Source organism: Dendrobium catenatum, unplaced genomic scaffold (assembly GCF_001605985.2).
Source record: "Dendrobium catenatum unplaced genomic scaffold, ASM160598v2 fragScaff_scaffold_247, whole genome shotgun sequence".
NCBI lineage: Eukaryota > Viridiplantae > Streptophyta > Magnoliopsida > Asparagales > Orchidaceae > Dendrobium > Dendrobium catenatum.
This window is the reverse complement of record NW_021318709.1, coordinates 76,977-103,787: the sequence shown is the minus strand read 5'-3', so window position 1 is coordinate 103,787 and position 26,811 is coordinate 76,977. Positions and strand designations below refer to the sequence as shown.

The 26,811-nt window shown below is 35.2% G+C and overlaps 1 protein-coding gene across 4 annotated transcripts in view; it reads right to left on the bottom strand.

Annotated features, from left to right (window-relative positions):
* Positions 1–26,086, bottom strand: part of LOC110099626 (kinesin-like protein KIN-6) — a 46,401-nt gene extending 20,315 nt beyond the window's left edge. For 2 of the 4 annotated variants that reach the window (XM_020826829.2, XM_020826830.2), the window contains exons 1-10: positions 25,513–26,083; positions 22,368–22,570; positions 21,806–21,923; positions 21,622–21,716; positions 20,997–21,126; positions 15,264–15,329; positions 15,117–15,179; positions 14,832–14,882; positions 3,653–3,735; positions 1,215–1,323 (exon numbers count right to left, since the gene is read on the bottom strand). In XM_020826829.2, the coding sequence (XP_020682488.1) occupies positions 1,215–1,323; positions 3,653–3,735; positions 14,832–14,882; positions 15,117–15,179; positions 15,264–15,329; positions 20,997–21,126; positions 21,622–21,716; positions 21,806–21,923; positions 22,368–22,570; positions 25,513–25,992 (1,398 nt within the window). In that variant the 5' untranslated portion in view covers positions 25,993–26,083. Of the gene's footprint in view, positions 1–1,214; positions 1,324–3,652; positions 3,736–14,831; positions 14,883–15,116; positions 15,180–15,263; positions 15,330–20,996; positions 21,127–21,621; positions 21,717–21,805; positions 21,924–22,367; positions 22,571–25,512 lie in introns of those variants that run through there. The other 2 variants (XM_028693255.1, XM_028693256.1) reach the window with 2 other exon arrangements.
* Positions 26,087–26,811: the final 725 nt, after the last annotated feature.

Genomic DNA, 26,811 nt, shown 5'->3' with positions numbered 1-26,811 from the left:
AAAATTTAGGGAAATTTTCAAAGTCATCGGATTTCGACGAAAATAATTTTATAAAATAAAGTAATCAAAGTGTAATATTTGAAATAAAAAAAAAAATTAAATTGGTCTCTGATAGACCATCATCAGACCCAATTCCTATGCCACTAGAGCTCATTATTCTACAAAGGATCGACACAAATTAAACCGCATGAATTTGAAACATAAGAATTTTTAAGTAAAAGTGTAAATATGTCATAGATATGCCAAATTTATATTGTAAAAGTTGTTTTAAAGCTTTCTCTAGCTTCTCGGTGCCGCTTGGTACCATTCGGTACCCCTCGGTACCAAGCAACACAAAGCATTGATACTAAGGATGGTACCGAGCATTGCGGAGAGGTACTGAGTGGTACTAAGTTATGGTACCGAGCAGTACAAAGCAGTATTGAGTATCGAGCGGTACCAAGTATCGAGCAGTACCGAGCAATACCGAGTACCGAGCAGTACCGAGTGGTACCGAGTACCGAGCGGTACTGAGCAGTACCGAGTACCGAGCGGTACCGAGTTCCGGTACCCTTTTTTTCATAGGACACGCGTATATGATACATGTGTCCGGTCAAATTTAAATAATATTTTAATTGGATACGACAAAGCTGTATCCGACACGTATCTGTGCCGTATCGGAGGCGTATCCGTATCCGACATGTCTCCGATACATCATGCCTCGTAAATAGGAGTATCCATGCTACATAGGCTGTGATGAAGGAGAATACAGACGTAATTGCGACATTGGAGATTATTACACTGTTGATTGGCGATGAGGTAGGAACTGCATTGACAATATTGATGTTTGGTAATTAAAAGTAACTAACAAATAATTTTGAGAGAAATAAATAATATAACTACAAATTTAGTCCTTGTGCTCCATAATTCATAGATAAGGCAGATAATATTTCCGCTTACTCTGAGGAGTGCAAATGGTGATAAACTGACACAAAGAGAGAGTTATGAGAAGAGAACAAGACGGTTGAAGATTTAAAACCGACTAGATAAAATTAAACAGAAGAAGATAGCAAAAGTAAGATGTAAGAAAATCAGAAAATAAGCAATCCAAACCAAGATAAATGATAAGTAAAAAAATAGAATAGTTTCACCAACAAGCTGCTACAAACACTTGCTCCAAAAATAAATGATATTAGCATTATTGAAGGGGCAGCTAAAGCACACAAAAGAATTACCACCGGAACTTCAGAGATATTAGCTTTCCTCCTCTTAGTTCTTTCTGTTATAAATAATGCAGCCTTTCTCTTCTGGCATGGTATATTATTATTTTCTTGAAGATAAAATCTGCAAAAAAATATATATGTTTACAGTATTACACGTAAAAAAACCTGGCCAGTATGTACTTGTATGAACACAGCTTGCTATATAAGATAAATAGGCTAGTTTTGCAGAGCTTGATGGTTTTAAGTAAAAAAACTAGGTTCAAGTCTCATGGCAAATATTTTACTAAACCAACGATGTATGTTACTATGTTGTCACAACTGAATAACCACATGGCATAAAACTGAAGTGAAAAATGTCAAAAGGAATAGGAATAGAAGCTGGTTCTTAAATGATAGCCAGCGTCTTGATGTAATCCATAGAATCATAATTTAAACTCCCATTCGTCAACAAACAAATAAATATCCTCAACTGACACACACTTCAAAAGCAGAAACAACCAATAAGAACAACCAATTTCCTAAATTGATTGCTTTCTCGCCCATATTAACAAGCCAAATAGTACTATTACTTAGGAAACAGATGCTGGAACTAAAGGAAACAGGTTTGGGCAGGAAAAAGCTACTAGCTAGTGTAAGGATAATCGGTGAATTTGTAGGAGAGGGATAGTGGATAATTGTTGGTTGTGAAGCAAACCTGGCTCTAAATTTGATTATGTAGAGACGAATTTTTTGTAGGTGGATAAAAAAGTTGGCAAAGCATTATCCGAAAATATCTCATATTCATCATTCAAGAATGACCATGGGAAAAAAGCCCCATGGTTTAATCATCACTTCATATCACACTAGAGAACTTTAAATTAAAAGCCACTAATCCAACCATGCAATGATTTATTCTGATTGCTTCCAATACAATCTAACCTATTAAGTTGTTATTTTAAGCATAGACTCCAAGGAGATGGTTCTTGGGTGGTAAAGGGGGAATGACAGCAAACTTGACAAAGATCACATAGTTTTATCATTTTAGGTTGTCGGTCTACCATAGCCTAATTAGTTAAAATGATTTACTACTTTGGGACACAAGAATCAAAACAAGGGGGTGGCATTGTCCAAACGAGATCACAAAGTAAGGGATTAAAACTTGCCAAGGATGGCAATTTCATGGTTGAACTCAACGAGCAGAAGGATTTATACATTAGATCTAGCATGTACATAAAGCTCTATGTTGGAAGGAACAACATGTCCTTTTTTTTTAATGCACCGATGCTTGTTTCAAGGTATTTTGAAGGCAAATGTCCAGGTATGTTTATCAAGCCAAAGGCAAAACGAAAATCTAATGGATCAATTGGGAGATCTTATGATTATACATAAGAAAATCTGATGGATCAAATCCAAGATCTTATGATTATACTTTACAACTCAAAAATATTTCCCTATCGAACTAATTCAATATATATTTTTCAATTTTGCTAGAGATATTTATTTATTTGTAGAGAAATGTGAAAGGGATTGTGTACTTTGAAAACTACAATGAGATGGATTTATATTCCTTTGAGAAGATACAGAGTGCATCAGTGCATTTGGAAAGTTTCCCCTTGAGGGACTTCATACCCAAGAATATAAATGTCATTTTGAGCTTCAAAGAGCATTTTGATAGTTTCAACTCCTTAAGAACTTTTTAATGGCCTTCAAATCTTCAAAGGGCCAATTGGAATATTAATAACCCCCAGGGATATTTCGAAATTTTTGTCACCCATAAGAGCACTTTCAATATTGCCTAATTCCTAATATCCATTTCAATAATTTTGAGTTGTACTAGGAATTTCAGTAATTATAACACTATGAACGTGATTTAGCAATTTTGGGCCAATTAATGTCATTTTGGACTATTATTAATCATGTAGGCATTTCTTTAAGTCATTGGGATGAACAATGCTTTTGAACATTTACTGATACATGAGAAAGCATAAATAAAATAATAGTCAAATGAAATTGAAGTTGTATTATGAAAATAAAGCAATGAGAAAGCTATTGCAAAAAAATCATTAATATCAAACCGCAAACTAGAGATAAATACTCAAAGATTTTGTTGGCATTATAGAAATAGATGAAGGCTGTGATTTCCTTATTAAAAGGTAGGAAATTGATCCCCACACCTCTGCAAACCATTTCTTCCTACGTAATCATTTTTCTATTCTTTTTAGAAAAATATTCAAGTTAATGTTAAAATGAGAAAATAAAATTGAAAAAGAAAATAAGTAATACCTTCAAAGTAACTTATTAAGCCTCCCCTAATTTAGAAGAAAGATCTTAAAAGTCATATTTCACAAGTGTTCTTAATGTTGATTTTTAAAAAAGTATTATTTTTGTACTTGAACAAAAGGACTGTGTTAAGATGTGTAAAATTGCTTCCTATCATTTCAATAAAGAAGTATCTTCTGAAGTAACTTTACTTGATTTTCATGTATGGAGATGCTTGTCTCAGAATGAAAGATGTATCCATGTAGTCTTCCTGTGCTGCTTTCACAGTTAGAATCTGCAAGAAAAAAAAGTGGGAGAATGTTCTTCAAAATATTCATTGATAGCTTTTAAACCTCTCATCGTCAAAGTTCATGACTCAAGTAAACGTTACGAAATTCAGTTGAAAGCAAAAAAATAATTCTTCATTTTTTTATGATACACCATAACGGATGACAGAAGTAAAGAGAAGGATATTGTTCACAGACAAATCAACGCAAATGAAGCGACAGAACTTTACGACTGAAGACCTTTCTATAGTTCACTCAAATGTTTCTCTATTCAAACATTATAACATAGCATAGTTTAAAAGTTCATTTTAAGTATTCTAAAGAATAGAGCTATCCTGAAATATAAAAGATCATAGTTTTCCCACTTTTAGTTCAAAGTGCATTATGCAGCTATTATTTTTCATAGAGAGCGTTTGTATTAGAATATTTAAAGCTTTATTTCTTGCACTATTACGCATTTTATAGCCATAATTTAATCTAGCTAAAAAAATTATCTATTCTTCTACTCATTCCATATATACAGTTTATATTTAATTTGGTCTCTCATTCCATATTGCAGGAGAGCAATTATATGATTTACCTACATTCAGGAATACATGTTTGATGCAAAAAAACAAAATGAAAATTGTTCATTCAGGAAAACAGAGTTCCAAAATTGAAATATATTATAATGACAATCAACTTTATTGTTTAAAAGATTTATTATAATAATAATTATTATTATTATCATCATTCTTGACCCGTAATTAAAAAAAAAAAATGTCGCGTACCTGCCCTGACACACGTCGAAGGCATGGTCGCGACACTCCTTCCACGTCGCACGACCTCGCCTCGGTCGCTGCCCCGCTATGAAAATTGAGAGCTGCACTCTCGTCCATCTTCTTCCCACACGAGAGCTCCGAACCGAATCCCCTCTTCCTCCCGCACGGTTCTTCGTCGTTATTCGGCTTCGTTGCTTCGCAGGAGATATAGAGATTGTAGGCATCGCTACTTCGGCTTCTTCGTTGCAGTTTGAATTCGGTCGTTCAACGACTTTCCCTCCCCACCAGATCGGAAGTCACGACAACTTGATCGGAAGGAGGAACGGGGGTTCGCCCGCAGTGAAGGAAACTTTTTCCCTTCTCGCCGCTTCTTCGCCTCCTTCGTGGTTGTGCAACTTCGCTCCTTCGACAGACTTCCCTTCCTGTCCGGTTGGAAGTCCGACATTTTGATCGTAAGCAAGTTCGCTCGTATGAAGATAACCTTCTCCAGATTGTGCACTTCCTCGGCTTCTTCGTTGCTGGCCGACATTGCTCCTCCTCAATCCACGAGCCTCCACCGCCTGTCCCCAAGGTATAGCTTCTAATTTGAAAACCCCTCTCTCGACGCTTGCAACAAGCCGGCAAACTCCCTACGCGCTCACGTAGCGTAGTAGGGAGGGAAACCGTAGCGTAGTAGGGAGGAAAACCGGCACGGTGTTTGCAACGAGGTGGGTAATCTCTGGACCACTCATGTAGCGTGAGGGGGACAAAATTAAGTACCCACACGTGGGAAAGTTCCCGTGCTTCTTTTCAATAGGTGCTCAAGACCCTTAAACACTTATGTAGTGGGCGGGGATTAAAGAATATGAGGCCGCGGTATTCTTAGACACCTACCTGAAGCGCTCAAGTAGCGACGAGGGGAAGGCTAGTCTCTCGGATTTTTTCCCTAAATGGAGGAGACGTCGGGATGATGCCGAAATTCAGACTGAAGACACCGTGAACTTGAACAACATTTGGACAACAAGGACTTGGACATCAAATTTGAACATAGAGTGAACCAAATTAAAAGTTGAATAAATGAACCAAAAAAAAAAAAAACTTAAATCAAATCTGATTAAAAAAGAGCTTGAATTGAACAAGACTACTTGAGTTTGGACTTGAATATGTGATGTAGGCAGGGCGGGTCTCAAAATAATTTGAGTTGAAATTTTTGTAAGTTTTACTTGAGTCATCTCATTAATGAGCATCTTCTTATGTTTCAGCTCATAAATGCTTTCTCACTACTTATTTCAGCTCATAATTTGTGTGTTTATTGCCAAATCTAGATTCATTCCCCCTTTGGTTTCTTCTTGTATCTCTTTGATTTTTCTAGTAGAACCTCTTCTCCCTCCCTTTGTCTTTTCATTTCCTTGTGCTTTTTGTTTTCCCGTGCAATGCCCCTTGGGTTTTCGAATATGGCTGTTGGTTTCCTGTGCTTTGTCTCTTGGATTTCCGTGACTGGCTGTTGATTTCCCTGTGCTGGGAGAAATTTCGTGCCTTTGCCCCCTTGGTTTCGTGGATAGCTGTTCGATTTTGGGTTCCATGCTTGATTCCTGTGCTGGGCTACTCGGTTTCACTGTTCCCTGCTTGTTTCCACGGGATGGCTGCTTGGTTCCATGTGCTGGGCTGTTCGGTTTTGCTGTTTTCTGCTTGGTTCCGTGATATTCCTTCTCTGTTTGCGGTGCCGTTTGGGAATTTATGTGTGGTGGCTGTTGGCATTTCCTATTCCCTAATTTAATAGCTTTTAATTAATGTTTATGGCTGTTTTGATTCCACTTTTGTGCCAATATATAGATGGTTATGTGGCAATTTTAGAGAGTTTATGGTTAAGGTGATGATTATGATTTTGGATAGAACTTGCGGGTTTTCTTCGTGAAAAAGCTTGCGAGCTTGTTCCATTCTCCTTCTCCTCTAGGAAAGCTTGCGAGCTTCTCCTCTTTCTTCTCGGGCTTCTAATTTCTTTCGTCTCTCCGCAAGTTTCATTCCAGCTGTATCCTTCTTCTCAAGGCAAAGCTTCTTTAGGCATTTAATGCGTTGTTTGTAAGCATCCAGAGTTGTAAGCGTCTTGTAATCATCTTTTATAATATTAAAGTTTATTTTTGTCGTATTTTATCAGATTTTGGTAATTTGGTGTATCTTTTTATAATCTAGGAAGAGTTTTCTTTTTTGATAAAAATTTTGGGGCCCAAATTTTTTATTACATCAATATGACATAGCGAACCATACTTGGGCTCGATTTGAATCAAGCACGGTGGACAAGAACTTGAACTTCAGGAGACTTGAACAATCTATAAGAACATGAAATTATTGTGACATTTCATATGAAAGTGGAGGGATTTGGCATGCAAACAAATATATCAGTCTCTTATAAGAACAAGGAAATTAGCACACAAGTGAATGTGGCAAGTGGGCGGCCAATGTATGTGAAGAAATCAACAATGAATACAATCAACCCGATGGTCAATAACAATATGCTTATAGACACATCGACCTCTTATGGGTTATTGAAATTCATATGTCATGAATTCAACGAGTCACTAGCAAACATGAATGAGAGGGTCGTAGTGAGTCTAACTCACCTACGAGTCATTTATACAAGCAAATGTATTTCTCCCCTACGAGCAAAATGATTCAATATGCAATGAACGTTATAGCACTCCTACGATCAGTAATAATCTAATGCTAAGCAAATATACTAGCTCCTTGTAAGCAAGAGTAGATGATATGTGGCAAAGTGCAAATATTCACGAAGTCGTAGGAGACTCATCATATGCATTATATCCCATTTACAAGTAAACATCGGATGAAATGTAACAAATGCAAGTATCCATAGGTCCTTATGAGAGACTCGACATATACACTAAATGTTGTCACAAGCAGAATGCCAAAACGACTACAACAAATAAAAACCCTACGAGCCGTTGAAGGAGACTCGTTATACAACAAAAGCAGGAGATTCGTTAGTGCAATATAATCCACCTGCAGAAAGCAACAAATAGTGCACAACAATTTACATGTATACAACTAGTAGATAACCAGTACAACGCCAAGCCACCGAATCCGCAATATTCATGCAAGCGGACAGAAGGCGTCTACAAATATTCTAAGAATGCCCTTGCACATACACTGTAGTTTGTATACACATAGGTACACTAAAGAGGTAAATATAATCACACCTGTATGGGCCCCGGCGAGTGTGTTATGGATATACACGTGACGTCTAAGGATGCTATGCGGGTCAATAGATTTGAACTTGACCCTCCCAAGCAAGTAAATCGAAGTTGACAAGGTTCAACAAATAATTATAAAATGCCACCAAACCCGCATGGGCCCCGGCGAATGTGTTATTGGTACACACGTGACGTCTAGATATGCTTCGCGAGTCAATAAATGAATTCAAGTTCGAGCCCGATCATTCTATGTGGATCAATAGAAGTCTACAGTGTTCGAACCATCAAACAAATATACAGTTATGGAGACCGGTATGTTTATTTTAATACATTCATATTAAGCCTTCAAAGTCTATAACAATGAAAATTCACTAACAAAGGCATAAATCCTACGAAACTCGATCCTCTGTCGATAACTCGATAGAGTCGACAAGGTTTATACATAAATGCAAATATTTTCAAAAGGAAATGACCCCTTACACCCCGATGTTGGTCGTCTTAAATACAAATCTAAACCGGAGCGGCGATTCAAATATTTTGTCACCCAAGTACCCAAAATCCAAAATCTAGAACTCCTAGATGTTTAAAATTGAAATCTAACCATCAAATACTAAAAACAAAATCCATCTACCCTCCGTAATAATTTGTCGGGGTGGACAAATTAAAATTTACTTCAGCTCACATTGAGCTAATGCTTAGTTTAAAATATCACTATGATTCATTCTCAAAGTCTCTTGCCAGTAAAGACGTGGTATGTGTCCTCACACCGGCGGTTTGTCACCAAATTGCACCGCAGGATAAACAGTTATGACCCGGGCCCTCTGAGCCGAGTGGTTTTGCCGCCAAATGGCACCACGAAATATCGGTTATGGCTAGAGCCAATATGTTCCTTAGTGGCATCAAATCCTTGAGATATTAATCAATAGGGCACAAAGCCCTCTATTAGCTAAGGTGAATTCAAATTTGTCCCTTTAGACAAATATTCACCCTAGGTCAAAAAGGTACTTATTGGACGAAGCAACCCATGGCTGCCGACAAAGATCCTTCTATCAGGTTGGGTCGACTACCTCCTCTGACAAAGTAGACTAGGGACCACGATAGCCCGGGACGACGAAACCATGGGATCTTGATCGAGTCTATCATCAATTCCCCCACCATCCGCTTTAAGTGCAAGATTGTGTAATTTCAAATTTTAAATATCAATTCTTCGACCATCCTAAGCCCATTGCTGCTACAATATTCCATATACTTTTATATCTCAATGTATCTGATTGACGACTAGCCTTAATCGAAAGTTTTCTCTAGTGATCGGGAGGGGTAATTAACTATAGGGGCTTGCGCCTATAGGAAACCAGAACTCAGATCTAAAGTCCTCGCAAAATGAGGGTGAAATCTCTGGGCAGTGTCTAATCTATAAACTCATCTGCCTTCCCAAAATTTACCCGGAACTTGGTTCGTTAAAACTCCCCCGAAGCAAAAAAGCAAATATTGCGGGCGGAGGTCGGGGCCTAATTTTCGGAGCCCACAATCATCATCATCATCATCAAGATGCAAACATAAAAGAGAATTCATTCATCATCATCATCATTTATTTATGGAAAGAAACAATTATATTATAATATTGCAAGGAATTATCTTTGTTATTACAGGCTAAAGAAAGAAAAGCATTTGTTGTTTGTCATCTTTATCAAATATGGAGCAATTACTAAAGGATTTCAATCAACAAATGATTGCTTTACGAACCTAAATGGCAAATTAATCAATTAATAAATTAGGTTGCATGCTTTGTTTTTTTCCTATTTTGACTTTGTATTTAAGTCAAATTATGTCTATAATCCGAGCCCCTAATAATATAACAAGCATTGGCTGATTGTATAATGCATTCCTTCTCATCATCGAAGTATGTTGATCGATCATATCTTACAACAATAAACCATGTAATGGTTGTTCAAAGAAGTCAATCTCAATATGAGCTCTAAGGGCTGATTGTAAGCTACATCGCCTAGACAACCCCTTCCAATAGGATCATCGTAAGGTACAAAAATAAAAATGAAAACATACATCTCATGATCCGAGCCTTAATCTTGGGATCAAAAGCTACATGAGATACATTGCACCATATTATGTGTAAATCATATGGTAAAAAAAATAAATCTCGCACCTTACATCTCAAAACCCAAATCTCTATCTTGAGGTCATAATACTGCATACCAATTGTAAAGTATAATGCCACTAAAAGACGCATGATGACATGAGTTTCAATCATATCAATGCGGGCTTTGAAAATTCATGTCACGGTCTCCCCTCTTTCGAGAGAGTTTTAATGAATTAGGTACTGGGTTAAATTTTTAGAAGGCATATTGAGTTTGAATAAAGACACTACCTAGATATTTCGCCCTGATTTTGTGACGACTTTATGATCCGAATTCTAGTTTCGTATAACAGCAAGCCCCAATAGTTAATTACCCCTCCTGATAACGAGAGAGAACTTTCAATTAAGACTAGTCTTCAAACATAAACGTAAAGATACGTAATATCCGATGCGTAGTAGCAACAAGGGATTAGTTATTGAAAATTTAATATTTAAAATCAAAAATTTACCACCTTGTACTTAAAGCGGATGGTGGGGGAAGTGATGATAGAACCGATCAAGATCCCATGGTTCCGTCATCCAATGCCATCATAATCCCTAGTGTACTTAGTCAGAGGAGGTAGTCGACCCAACCCGACAGAAGGATCATTGTCGACAATCATTGGTTGATTCATCCAAGGGTACCTTGTAGACCTGGGATGGATATTTGTTTAAGGGGATAAATTTGAATCAACCTTAGATAACATAAGACTTTGTGCCTTACCAATTATATCTAATTGATTCATGTCCCAAGGATATAGTGCCATTTGGGAGCTTACGGGCTCTGTCATGACCATAATTTAGTTGTGTCATTTGGCGGCAAACAACCCGACTCAGAGAGCCCCAATCATAACTGATGTAGAACAAAGTGAATGGGGGAGCTAATAAGATTAAAAATCTGAAATTAAAGTTCAGATTTCCTCTAATCAAGGGATTTAAATTTTGAAATTAAAATAAGATGGAGGGAATGATAAATAAGTGGTCAATTATTCCCCTAATTGAATTCCTTAACAAGGAAGGAAATAATTAAATAGAGGAGAGAGAGGGGTCGGCCTAATGAGGAGGGAAAAGAAAAGGTGTCCACATACAATGTATGTAGACCTATGTTGCACCGATACACCTATTTATGATGGTGTGTTGTATTTGATACACCGATACACGGATACGCCTCCGATACGACACCGATACGTGTCAGATATGCCAAAGTCGTATCCAATTAAAATACTATTTAATTTTAAAAGGACACGCGTATCGGATACGCTTGTTCGTTGAAAAACAAAAAGAAATCCGAAAAAAAGACGCGTCGTATTTACTTCCGCGACTGCAAGCGAAGTTCTCTCATTTCTGAGACGTATTTGAATCTCTTGATGATATGGGAATATTAGAAATTGCCAATTTTTCGTTTGATGAGCCTGAAGTAGAAGTTATGATATTTATTGAAGATGATATAGAAGTTCAAAGACAAACCACTAAAGAAGTTAATCATATCATTACTTATATTGAATAGTTGAAATTTCATGTGTTAGACAATTAATGTTTATGCTTTTGTTGTTGTACTAGACATTTAATGCTTACTTTATTTTGATATTATAAGCTACAAGGCTACAAATGATGTTGCTTTCATTTTTTTTTTTTTGTAATTTCAAATATTATGATTTGATTGATTTCTTAACTTTTATGTATGATTTATAAATTATAATGCAATATACGTGTTGTACTTGTATCCGATATTTTTAAGAATTGACGTGTATTGCATCCGTATCATGTCGTATCCACGTCGCCGTATCAGTATCGGTGCAACATAGATGTGGACTCATGCATTAATGGGAGATTGGAGAGTTAAATCTGAAATAATTTCAGATTTAATATGATTGAAGGATTTCCTAAAATGGATGTAGGTTATTTAGGAAAGAATTTAAAATTCAAATTATTTTGAATTTGAATTCGAAAACTTTTCAAATAAGATAGAAACTAATTTAGGAAAGTAATGATGGTGAAAAGAAATTAGAATCAAGGGAACTTGGAGGGTGGGCCGGCGGTGGGGTGTAGGGGAAACATGGTCGGCGATGGGGTGTTTTGAGGAGGGTGTAGCTGGCGTGTTGGGTGAGGGAAAACGCTTGGCCGGTGGGTTGTGGTGGAGTGGCCGACGATTAGAGGTGGGGGAAAGAAAGGGTGGTGGTGTTCGGCTTAGAGAGTGGGAGGAGGGAAGAGGGAAGCTTGGCTGGCGGCTGTGGAGAGGGTAAGGCCGGCGATTAACGAAGAAGGAGAAAACGAGTTAAGGGAAAGAAAGATAAAACTGTGAGCCCGGACACTTCCTACGGCTAACAGGTGATGCATTGTCCTTCACCAAGGGACTTCAAGCCACGAGCCCGGACCCATCCCGCTGCTCGTGAAAACTAAGATTCCCTCCCATAGGGATATCACCTAAGTCCTCCCAATGAATAAAAATGCAGAACAAAATTTTTATTAAAACTCCATCATATCATAACACTAGCAAGGGCCTTCTATATATAGACCTCAGAAATAAAAGAAACTAAAATAAGACGATCATACCCCTATGGCTTACATAAGATCATACCCTTAAGGGTAAAAATGGAAAATGCATAATTAAAATAAAAATTTAAGATAACGTAGGACGATCACGACCGTCAATCTTTAGCTCCTCAGATAGGCATGGACAGTTGGATGTCCACATCAATAACTGTTTACCTGCAGTGTCATTTGGCAACAAAACCGTTAGTTAGAGAGCACGTGTCATGCACTTACTGGTAAAAGATTGTTTGAGAATGAATCCTATTGATATTCTCAAGCAAACATTAGCTCTTTGTAAGCTGAAGTGATGTTTAAATTTGTCCACCTCCACAAACTATTATGGAGAGTGGATGGATTTTACTTTAAGCATTTTGTTGATTAATTTCAATTTTAAATATTTGAAATTTGATATCTTTTGAAATTTTGGATTTCATGGGCATTTGAGAATTTGGGGAATATTTTAAATATTTGTGATCCCCTCTTGTTGAGATTTACATTCAACATGATCATCATTGAGGCCTTTATGGGGAATTTCATTTATCCTTGTCGACTATATCTACTTGCTAATAGAGGATTTGGTTCTTCGTAGGCATTATGTTTTTATTGGAGAATTTTCTTAATTATAGGCCTTGAAGCCTATATGAACGTAAAAAATAAATATCTCGGTCGACGAAGTGACCATATATTTATTTGATAATTCGAGTCATGTCGACTCCTATTTACTAGTATAGAAGGATCATGCTCGAATTTGGATATGTCATTTGACCCACGCAGCATTCTCAGACATCACGTATATACCTAAAACACGCGGGCCCATGTGGGTATTTAGAGGGCTTTTAATGTTATCAATTGAACCTCATTGACTCTATCTAATTACAGATGGAAGATCGGGTTAGTTGACAGCTTTAGGTTTGTATCAAAGAATTTTTCTTGTTATAGACCTTGAAGATTTAATATGAATGTATAAAAAAATATCTCAAACGACGCCACGACAGTATATTTATTCATTGGTTCAAGTCGTCTTGACTCTCGTCCTATTAAGGAGAAGCATTGGATTTGAACATAAGTTCATTCATTTATTTTGACACGTGTGGCATTCTTATAGACATCATATGTGTACCAACAACACGCTCATCGGAGCCCAAACGGGTATATGATCTTATATGTACAAATATTAATATGCTTGCATTTATACTTTCATATTTGCATGTACATATGTTGCAGTGCATGTGTGAGGTCATTTTGCAATAATAGGAGCTGATCAATTGCGCGGGCAACCATCGTTTGAATGTAGCATTCTATTTGGGAGCTTGTACACGCCTGCTATTTGCTTGTATATATGTTGCGATCCGGTGGAGTCGCACTACGGGTTTCTCGTTGCTTTATACATGTCGACTGTCATGCACTAACTAGTCTTCTATTATAGGTCGCAGAAGCTTGCATCTAATGCAGTTCTTTCACATTTGTCCACAAACAACATGTTAAATGTATAATGGGCCTCCTTCAGCGGCTAGTAGGCATTTACATTAATTTAGTCATTTGGCATTTTGTTTGTAGATAGCATTTTGTGTGTATAGGGGGGTCTCCTACAAGGACCCAAAGAAACTTGCATTTGTTGCATATCATCCAATGTTTGATAATATAAATGGCATGCAATATGTATAACGGGTTTCCTACTGTAATGCCCCAGAATATAAATGGCATGTAGTATGTATAACGGGTCTCCTACGACGAGCGACGATTGCTAGCAAGGAAGGTGAGTTCATGAACTAAGAGTTCTCCTTGTATTTAGAATTTGTCTTGCTTGAGTGAATTCAAACCTAAAATAAGCTTTTTAGGTACTCCAAGTCCCCTAAACTAATACTTTGTATTTAGTTTGCTTCAAACCAATTACCTTAAAAACCAAATTTCTATTTTTTCTTTCACTTCACATATGATACTGGCAACCAAGCAGCCCTTTACCACAAAACTCATATAAGACTAAGTAATTCATTATTTTCATAAATTATGACAATAATGTAAAACAAACTAATCAAGTCATCCAATAATCTTTGTAATCAGTATACTTTTTGTACATTAATTAGAAAATAAATTTGCCTATGATAATTTGTTTCAATTATCTTCGATTTTAAATCCACTTATTCCTCGCTCTTTTCCTAGCCCAATGTGACACATGAAAAATGCTAGGATATATAAGCTCACAAATGAAGTTGCACCGTAGTTACATTAAAGCACATAGTTCAGCTTGCACTACTAAACATCTAGAATACAGAGAAAATTTTTTTTAAGAAGCTCGTTCTTTACTTTTTGGCTCGGAGAAATGGGTAGTCACTAAAGCGTAAAATTGAACATCTAAAGATCCAGGAAGACCTTCCAAGATTTCAAAAGCATGAATGGATAACAAAAGCATGTCTAAATTGATTATTGAAGTCAACACTTGGGCAATTAAACTTTAAGAAAGGGCAAGATGATAATCAATTACGTAAGCATACCAGAGTCATTTGCTTTTTGCCTTCCATGTAATCTTGCAAGTGCCGTGTCAACTAAAAAAACAAAAGTACAAATTTGAAATAATCATTAAACAAACTGTCAGAATAGATCAATTTAATAGACATAATTTGCAGAAGTGAATGCAGTTAATAACATGGAAAAACTGCAGTTCATGCAGTAATGAATAAAGCCATCATTAAAAAAACATCAACTAGGATAAGAATTCAGCAAACAATAAATGATGTGCAAGGGAGAGAGCAAAAAAAAAGTATTAGATGAGACACTACCAGTGAGTTTTTGAAGTGTTTCTCGATTGGCTTCTTAGGGTTTTTCTGATGCTCTAACAAAGACTGAAAAAAAATAGAAGGGATGCAGTAAAACAGAGCACTCATTTTGAGGTTCTTGAATGAAGAAAACATCAGACATTTACGTACTCTTAGGCATTGTCCAAAAACCATGGATGTGTTATTAATAAAGTTGCTCTCCAAGAGCCTTGCACCCTGTTAGTAAAAAAAAATTAAAAAACCAAGTCACATAAACAGGAAATAATAATCTTTGTAAAACTGCTGACACTAAAATAGCAAAATAGCCTGTCACATTCACATTCATTGAAGCTTAAAGATCATGATGTTGAACATGTCGGTTAGTTGACCAAGATTGAACATCTGCAGCTCAAATTCAAAATAAGCAATTCCTGAATACATAAATATGATCGGAACCAGAACTATCAAATTATTTTACTGTAGAAGGGCTTTCCTAATATAATCATTTAAGCCTTGTTTTTTGTACTATATTTGACGATAATGAAATTAAAAAAAAAAAAAGAGTTGAAAAGCCTTAATCAATGTTTGGTGAGTCGTAATCAATTAAAAGAATGTTACAATATCATTTCATTTTCTTTCAATCACAAACAAGCCTTAAGAAAAGGCTTTAGACACTCAGCATCTGATTAATCAAATAGGAACCATCATCATCATCGACCTTATCCAAACTATTAAGGGGTATGGATTTATTAATTCTCACTTTACATTTGTTCAACATAAGTGCTACCTAAGATGTTCAGGTTATTGTTCCTAAATCATTTTGAACGTTTACACATGCACCATTCTTCAAAATCTTCTCACAATAATTTTAACAACTCATCTAATTCTACATTTTCTATCTTATATTGCACATGACCAAATCACATAAGTTCATTTTCAAGTATATTATATATAAAGGACGACACTTCAATCATTCCTCTAATATAATCATTTTTTAATTCACCCATTCAAGTTTTAACATACGTCCATCTTAATTTTCAAATTTATTTTACACTGAACCTAAATATTAAAGTCTTTTAAACTATTTCAATATTCAAATCAACACAACATCATCAACTTAATTGTGATTTTATAGAATTTACCTTTAAATCTAGAAAATATCCTCTTATCACATGATTCTCATAACAAACTTCTACATTTTAAGCTTGAAGACTTAACCCTAGAGTTATGTACTGTATCTTCACTCTTTTATATAGTAGATGGAAGATATTAATATATCACACCAAAGTATCGACTTATCTTCTAATAATATGCATCGATAAATGTTGATATCAAACCTACTAAAATTAAAACTAACATCAACTCTTTAGTCTACTAATTCTGAGCACTCTTTATTAAAACTATTTTTTCTATTGCTCTAATTTTTAATATATAGAACTAATAGAAGCAAATATCACATCAATTAATATATAGAAGTGGTGGAAGAAATCAAGGGAGACATAGAATTCAGGAATGTAAGCTTCAGATATCCTACCAGACCAGATATAATTGTCTTGATTTAAAATTGTCAAATACAAAGAGCATACACTAACCCACTTCACTTAAAAATATCATTTATAACCATTTTTATAACTAATAAAAAAATATTGACCCAATCACTATCCTTGATGTAAACCTATTAGGCAACTATGATTAAAAGCTCTTAAGCCAATCCATAGCTACTTCTAATTCGAGTCAATCATCTATCACACAAATCATTCAATATCATCACAATATCTTTGACACGCATATTTCTAATTTAATGTGCACTAAATTAATTATCGTGCTACTTAAACATATATCTTTTAAAGATTAATAAAAAAACATGAATAATTTTCATCTCTATTAATTGTCTTGACATCAAAACCTCTTCCACAAGAGACTCCTAGCATCAAGCCAAATTAGTTTTTCAAAACTGGTATAATTTCTTATGTTCGGTAATAATCTTTTTTGCTGCTTTAAGTTCATGGCTTTAGGAACCACATCTCCAAGTAAATAACTACGCTACAATAGCCATGGTAGATCTTAGGCTCATTGGCACTCTAATCTACCATCGTAGCACTACATATACACATAAACCTTTATAAGAGAAGATACAGAGATGAGACAATAGTTTAAGCGTAAAGGACTTTTATCGCCTTCTCCTAGATTAGATCAATGATATTTGAAAAGATCTTTGATGAACCAGACATGAAGTTTTTATGGGTTGATCATTGAGGGGAGGCTAGTATATACAGAGGAGTGTGGACAAAGCCTACTTGCACTTGGGAAGTGTTCTTACATTTTGAAAATAGAACTAAAGTTATATCCCACTTTCATTAGTAGAGGGACTAGGTGGGACCCCCAAATGGGCTTAAGTTAGGTTTGTAGTGGTTTGAAGTTCGATTGAAATCAAGGTTCCAACAAGTTAGCATCAAGCCATTGAGTGGTTAATGGCTTGTCACATATAGGATAACAGCTTATTAACTTAGCAACTTATTCTTAATGATTAATAACTGGTTGCTAACCCTATAAAGAAAAATTATCTTTGGTTTTCACTTTGTGAAGTACCGTTAACTGTTAACAATGACCCAATACTTAGTGTCGACCATTACTGGATTAGCATCAAGCCATTAACTTTGTTAGTTCTGGATTGCGGCCTAGCAGCATATTGCTTGCTTTCACAAACTTAGATCATAACTAGAGTAGCCCATGTTTGATTGGGTAGACTAGAATTGATTAATATTTTACCCAATAGAGTTTTTGATCCTTTAGGTTGAGGGTTGTAAGGAATGACTCGTGACGCATTCAAATAACCCCTGACTAATGTCTCTCCCAAAGAAATCGAAGAAGAACCCTTCCAATATAGTGGCCCAAGTATCTCATCACTATATAGGTTATTTCTATTTTGTGAACTTTTAGAGTTCAACGCATATTCTAGATACAATACCTAATTAAACTGAGCATATTTCTGTAGAAGTTTTATGAGAGTCCATAAATAGATAATGCACATAGAATGAGATTTGGTGGTGGAGAGAGGAAATACAAAGTCCATTGAGGATAAGAAATATTCTTTTAAATAGTAGCAAAAGTTGAATACTACTAAATTTTATAATGATTCTAAGAAAATTAGAAGTCCTAAGAGCATATTGAGCAAAGCAAAGGCAATAGCTTTTGACGATTAATATTGTATGATTGGTTTATGGAGGAAACAATACATATAGAAAAGCTTAAGAGAACAAAAATAAAGAAATTTTGATAGAGTGACAGAAGCAGAGAGATAATAAATATTATGATAAAAATATCATTAAAAAAAGTTATTTTGAAAACTTATTCAATGCAAGTTTTGAGAAATGAATTACTTCAAAAGAGCATAATAAACAATAAAATGAGGTATAGTATTGACTAATAAAAAAATGAAAATAGCTCTAAAAATGCAATAAGGTAGGATATTTGCTCTAGTTGAGACATTTATTAAGAATTAGAAAGTTATGAGGCATAATGCAATAGTTTGGCAAACAAACTTTTTTCAAAAAAAAAATGAAGATTAAAAGAAGGCTAAATGATGAAAAACGAAACATTTGTCTACCAGTACTTGAAAGAAAAGATGTACAAGATTTGGATAACTATAGAGGAATCAAGTATATGAGTAATGAAATTAAGCTATGTGAGAATAATGAAATATATTCTTGCAGAAATAAAGTGAGTTATGAAGAATCAATTTCGCTTTAGGTTTTGAAATCTATGGTGGTAACAATATTTTGTGCTAACATAATTCTTTCCCTGGAAATGGTTGTGGAATGATCTCCAATTATTTTAGGATTGCTTCAGGAATTAGCTTTAAGATTATATAATTTTTATTGGATATGAAGATGCTTAAAAAAGAATTTAAAGTGAGGTGCATTAGGGTGTGCTTTTCACAAATGCATTAGATATAATCAACGATATATAAATTGAAATAAGTGAAAAGGTGGAACAAGGGAGAAAGTTTTTAGAAGATTGAGAGCTTAGAATTGGCAGAATAAATATTGGTCACATAATATACAAGTTTAGTGGGTTCGATATTCATAGTTATCGATCAATATTATTAGAAGATAATTAAAACCCAAGTATAATAAATTTAAATATCTTAAATCTATTATATATAAGAATTGAGATATAAACGAACATATAATATTCAGAATTAAGGTCAAGCGTTTAAAATGCAAAAGAGCCTAACCATAATTATGTGAATGAGAATATCAAGGAACACTCAACAAAAATAATTGAAAAAAGAGAATTCAAGCACCAATCCTAAATAACTAGGATGAGGCTAATGATAAAAATGATCAAGAAACAGGCCTTAGACTAGTAATTCATACCTTGGCTCCCAATCATGAGATCATGAGTTTTATCTCTGTTCCACTCATTGTTTCTCTCCTCTTGGAAAAAATATCATGATGTATCCATGTGCATATTACATTGGTTTGCAATACAATTAATGTAATGCTTGTATTTAAATATTTAATGATTGTTTTCAAAAAAAATTCATGCCGGGCACAGGCAGGTCTACTATGGAAGCTATACATTTATTAAGAGGTTTGACGGAGAAGTATAGGGAGGATAAGGAGGATCTACATATGATATTTATAGATTTAGAGAAAGCTTACAATAAAGTTCCAAGAAAAGTATTATGGACAATTTAAAAAAGAAAGGGGTTAATAATAATCATACTCAAGTCATTAAGGATATGTATGCAGGATCTATTACTTGTGTCCAAACACAAGGTGGTTTGACCAAGTATTTTTCTATTTCAGATGGATAACATCAAGGATTAGTCTTAAGCCCATATCTTTTTGCTTTAGTCATGAATACTCACACTAGACATTTGCAAAAGGTTGTACCCTAGTGTATTTTTTTGCTAATGATATTCTTCTTGTTTAAGACTGGAGAGGGAGTCGAAGGTATACAAATTATGGAGGTCAACCTTAGTTTAAAGGTTTTCGTTTGAGTAGATCTAAAACCGAATATATAGAGAGTAATTTTGGTAGTAATAAATCTAGTATGAAGATTGTGAATTTGGACGATACAATTATTAATAAGAGTACACATTTTAAATATCTTGGTGATGATGAAATAGATGGTGATATTACAAGTAGAATTCAAGTTGGATGGTTGAAATGGAGGAATACATCGAGGCTATTGTGTGATAGAAAATTAACCCCTCAAATTTAAATGAAAATTCTATAAGATGGCGTTGAGACATGCAATGCTTTATGGTGCAGAATGTTCACCTTTCAAAGAGAAGCATTCAATTAAAGTTAAATGTTGCAGAGATGAGGATGCTCAATTGGATGAGTGACTTTACTCTTAGAGATTGAATGTGAAATAATCATAAGATTTGGCCTATGTAAAAAGAGGTAGAGGTACTACCCTAAAAAGACTTAGGTTAAAAAATAAATTAAATTATCTTTTTCATTAGATTTAAAGAGAATTTGAATCTTAAAAGTACACAATGGAGAAAAAGAATTCATGTAGCCTAACCCACGTAGTGAGATAAATACTTGATGTCGTTTTTTGTCTTTGTTTTTATAAATTTTTCAGTTTAGTAATTTTTCCCATGCATTAGGATTTGTATTTGCTAGTAAGCATTTATTTTGCTTGCAAATGCAAGCAGAACAATTAAATATGAATCCATCCTCAATTTCACTCTAGGCAACTTCATGTATAGAAGTGATGGCCACTTGTCTACAGAAATAGTTATGACATTAAATAAATAAATAAACAAATAAGTCCCATAAAATGAAAACACTATTACATCAATGCATTCCACAAATGTTCATACCAAAAATATTTTTTATGTAAAATTAGACACAAAAATGAACAATAAATAAAAAAAAGAATAACCTGATTCCCCGTTTTTCTTTCTCTCTCCGCTCCAGCAAGGTCTGCGATCGTAAGAACTGAATTAGTACATGAATGATCATCAGCGTCACTCTTCCGAATGCAACGAACATTAATGATACACTGAGATCGACTGCAAACAAAAGAGTATAACTTGCAAAAATTACACGATGATAACAAAGATCAACTACTAAAGGAAACTTAGTATCACACAAAAGGATATGTATGAAAGCGTAAACAAACAATTGTACAGAAATGTACACATCATACATGTATGCATGCAATTGTGCATGCTTTGTATCAAAATAAATTATAAAGAGATAATCACATGTTCATTATTCAATAACTATGAAAAAAAAAACAGTTGCATGCAAACGCAACCTTGACATGTAAGAAAATCATTAGAGAAAAAAAAAAAAAAACACCCAAAAAGATCCAGAGAAGCTTACCATGAAAATCAATGTATATCTCTCAACTCGAATAGGTTAGGATAAAGTAAACATAAAATCTAATACATAAAAATACACAGGTCTACCAAGATTTACGACACAAAAGTAGGACTGAGATGCTGATCAATGCAATGATCTTCATTTCAGTCAGTAAAACAATTTATTTCAGTATTACATGCCTTGATTGATTATTTGCATTTGTGGGAGCAGTAGATCGTTTGAAAATGCCATGTGCCACTATTTTTTCTGCATCAGCAACTGATGAAATCTTGACCTATAGAACGAGAAGAGCATCTATAGAACGCTATAAAAAAATTGTTAAAGAAAACAAGATTGGACTAGTTTCATATTTGGAGTAGTTACCTCCTTAAGACTGCTAATGCTTGCCTGCTGGTGTGGCATAGATTCTGGAAGTAAATCAAAAATCTTTTCTACTTTTCCTCGTTCAGAATGTATTTCAAATATGGATAAATAATATGTCCTGAAATAATATGAAATTCAATTTACAAAATAAAACAAGAAATACAATCAATAAGAGAAGACGACAAAAAATAGCCACACAACCAAAACTTATCACTTCATAAATAGTTTTTAAGTTTATTACTTCGATTTGACCAATAAATGTAAACTACTAATAAACATTTTTGGCCTAAAAACTCTATGAAAGTTCCTATAGAAAGCAATGCATGACTGATATGTGATTATCTAGGCTCGCACAGTAGTTAAGCCTTCGCTGTGTTAAGTATTGGTTTTAACATAGAGATGCAACTACAAAATAAATAACGATTAAAAAAGTAAGAGCCGTTTAAGAATAGAAAATAGTCATAAATACATGCAAAGTGTAAGGTGCCTGAGAGTTGAAAACACCTGAAAATTTACAATAATAGAATTATGCTTAATCGTCAATGTACCCGGCAAAATGTACCTAGAGGCTTGAATATTCACATTATCAGCTGTCTGCTTAAATATTTGCCTTAATGCTAGAGGCACAATACCCGGTTGCTGTGGAGATCCAAACATTGTGTAAGTCTTCCCAGAACCTGTAGGTCCCATTGCAACTAGAAGAGAGCTATGTCCTTCCATAAAATCCATTACTAGAGGTTGCATTACTTTATCATAAATGTCCTCCTAAAGAAAAGAAATTCATAAGCCTTTCCACTAATAACAATTATATGCATTAATTAATAATATGGTTTTTCCAAGAACTTTAAAATAACTTCAATATTAGAAATTCTATACAATTTCTTAATATAAGTTTTGTCATAGAAAGACAAAAAAGCATTTATAAATTTTGGCGGCATTGAAGTGCATTGACTCGTTTTGCAGTCATTTGAAACATTGAGGATTTACTTCTTTAATAAGTAAAAGGTTATATAAATGGTGCTGCTCAACACACATTACCGCATGCAAATATTTGAAAGGAATTCTAACGTGCATAAAGAGTAAATGAAATTATAACAATTTTTAAGAAAAACATCAAAAAGTCAGTTCCATCATTTCACTAAAGAAGGTTTTGAATCTTTTGATTGCCCTCCTTCAGGTAGATAACCCCACTTTACCAATGTTGAGTTATTTAGTAAGCTGAACTCTTAATTATTGAGATGTTTTTTGACTTAATGGTTAGAATTTCAGTAGGAAGTCCAAAGTTAAAATGTGCTCATAAATAAGCGGTCCAATGATGAGGGACCTCCTGGGAAGCTACATCAATGGGCCAAAATCATGAGGCCACTAGGCCAAAGTGAACAATATCTCAATAGTTAAGAGGTTTGGGTTGTTGCATCTTTAACTTTTATGATCTTAATTTGATATTAAAAAATTACTCGTTATTTCATAATTTTTTACTAATTAAATGGTTTGATTTTGAGGCTTGCGTCACGCCTCATAAAAAAATGCCTTAATGCCCGATTGTGCAATTTAGAGCTTATGAGACTATTTTCTTGCAAGTATTTATAATTCAGAGTATTCTAAATATGGTATAAAATAAACTCAATGTATTTGAAATACTTCTTGATGTTTGATTTATTGTAAAGTGACTTCATGATATTACTTTTTAGTGTTGGGTTTGCTACAATGCGAAATGAAATATTTCCATTTTCTTACTAAGCAAGAATATAGGACTTATTAGGGATGTAATCCTAGTCAAGGTTGACCGAGTTGTAGTGAAGAGAAGGTCGAGTCATAGATTGTAACCAAAATCGATGTCGATGAGGTCAAGAGAGTGAAGTATCGATGTCTCTAGGATGCAGGGATGAGGAGGTCACAAGTAGGGCTGCAAATGAACCGAGGGTTCGACGAATTACTCGTGGTTCGGCTCGATAATAGCTCATTTATGTTCGTTTGATAATGTAAATAAACAAGCTTGAATAACTTTGACAATACTCGATAGCTAAATAAATAATCTTGAACACCCTGGCGTTCGGCTCGTTTATGCTCACGAACAAGATTGTTTAGAACTCATGAACATGCTCGTTAAGAAACTCAATTAAAAAGCTCGATTATGTATTATTTAAGTAAAAATAAATATTTAACTATTATATCTTATTTAACTAATAAAATAATTAAATCTAAGGTTTTATATATATATATATAACAAAACAAAAAAAATATTGTATTTAAACAGCCACCATGACGGTGACCCAAGCAAAAACAAAAAAATTATTGATGTATGTTTCTCTCTCTCCTCCGTGACCCAAGCAAAAACAAAAAAAAAATGCTGAAGGGAGTTTAGTCTCACACTGCCTGGAAATGCATGATGTTGTTGTATAAAAGAAAAATATGTGGTCATTAGCAGCTGAAAAGTGGTCAACGGGGGAACTAGACGGGTTGGGTTAGATACTGGAATGTTATTTGGGCTGGCCGGTGTTGGTTGTTTGGCTCAGCTCAATTTGATTAAAAAAAAAAAAGATTTTTTGAATTTTGAGCGGGCTCAGCTCGGTTAAATGAGTCGCTCGATAAGGCTCGATTAACTTGAAAACAAACGAGCTCAAATTGAACACGAGCCGAGCTCGAATATGTTGGTTTTAAACGAGCTCAAACTCGAAAAGCAGTCCAAGAAGCTCGACGAGCTTCAAGCCGAGCTTGAGCTCATTTTTGGCAAACGAGCTCGAACACGAATAGGCTGAAGCTCGGTTCGGTTCGTTTGCAGCCCTAGTCACAAGGTCGACGTCAGCTACATCGCATGGAGGAGATAAAGCCATATAAGCTAGGACGACCAGGCCATGTTGAGGCTGCAAGGTCAAAAATGAACTAAAATATGTTATCAAAATACACTTGAATTTAATTTACTCTCAACCAAATATTAAGAAACTTAAAATCATCACTACATTTGCAGTGTAGTTCACTCAAAATCCCTCCAACCAAGAAACCCATATGTCAATATAAGAATCAACTAACTTGTTCAAATGTCTTATTGATTTGAATTGATCAATATCATGCTTTTAATTGCTCTCGATAAGATCAATTCGGTGATTTATGACTTGTCTATTTACCTTCATTTCTTGCATCATTTATTAAGTTCAAAAAAGGTTATCAATTTATTTATTCTTGTGAATTGCGGGTTTCACTTATTGAGTCAGGATAGTATAGGATAATGCTTTCATATATACATTCATTTTTTATAGTATTGATGTGCTTGCAAAAACATCTAATGTGTAGCATTTGATTCTTCAAGGGAGGATTATTCATCATGTGTTGCCACAATCAAATTTTATTAAAGCTTGCAAACATACTTAGTTCTGAAATTGTTTGGACATTTAAAGCGTTCAAGCATCACAGAATCCAAGGGCAAGGTTTAAGGGACCACTAACCTATTAGGAAGAATGTATAAATACATGCACATATGTGTGTGTGTCACATGAATTTGATCCTCCCTTTTATTACAAAAGAAAGGTATGTATCCCAACATTTGTTTCAAAATGGTATGCATACACAGAATAATTGATGCCTTCATCTACTTAACCACTTGTAATTGAACGATTATTTGAGGCATTTGAAATTGGGATTAAAGCTAAAGCCGGGATTTATTAAAAACAAACCTACAGAGAAATAAATTAAAAAATTTTAGAACTAACCTGAATGGATTCCGGAGGAAAGACATGCGAAAAACCATCATAAACCTCGTTTTTAGCACGCTTGGACTCCAGCGATGAAAGTGGGGCATTTAGCGTGACCGAGCTTGAGCTATTCACAACCAAACATGGCATGTTCTTCCTATCTCCTTCCTTAGAAACTCTACCCCTCCCCGGAGCTCTAGCCTCGCCTCCGGCGACGTTCGAACATTGCGAGACCGGACACATGAGGGGGCGAATTCGGAGGAATACCTTGAGGTTATTGGAAACCCCGACGTTAGATTTGTGAAGCTTCTGATTCGGAAGGGGGTAGGTCTGAAGCGGCTCGGGCTCAAGGATTTCGTCGAGTGGGAAGGGAGTGATGCCAGTAACGGCATTGGAAGGCTTTGAGGAACTTAGGGCACCGGCTGATGAGGCTTGCTTCGCCTTTCTCGGTGGGTTCCGGCGAACGGTGGTGACGGGACGAGGGGATTGCAGATCCATGAAACCCTAACTCTTGCTTGAGGAAGGGAGTGCTCCCCAAATTTTAAGTTCAATGGTCGAGGGGCGGGAAATGCTTTCTGCTTTCTTCCGGTGCGTAGGTCAAATGGACTACGTACTTTTTCTTTTTTCACCGCTCAATGAAAGTAAAATGGGCTTAAATGAAGAAAATACATTGGATTTTTAAAATTTTGGTATTTGGCTGGACAACCAAAAATACAAAATAATTTAGTAAAGTATAATAAATGATGCAGCTCATTTTAGTTTGTTGGACCAAAGTTTTTGCTACAAATTAAGATGTCTCAAATTCGAATTTTATGCATGTGATGTGGGTGTGAGTTTGACTTAATTGGCAAAAATGTCCTAAAAATATATATGGTAAACGTAATGTAAGATAGTTTACGATTCTCGCCTAATTTTGAGCGTAAACTATCTATATTGCAAGCAAGCTCGATCATAATCGGTTGCCTCCATCCATCACTGTCGGATGTCACCTGCCACCCACTGTCGACCACCACCTCCATCATCGGCTGCCACCCATTGCCAACGACCACCTATCGTCAGCCACCACCCGCCTCCAATCGTCACCACCGTCACCTGCCATCGTCAATCGCCACTGCCACCACATGCGGGTCGCCACCATCTTTAAATTTTACACTACATTCATTTTACTTAAAACTAAAGTACCAAACAAAAAAAATTCACCTGGATTTACTTTACACTCATCCAAACAACTTCAAAGTATTCATGTTTACACTGTATTCCTTTTTTAGCCAACAAAACAACCCTGGGTGCGCGGAAGCCAGCATAGGTGGTGAACAA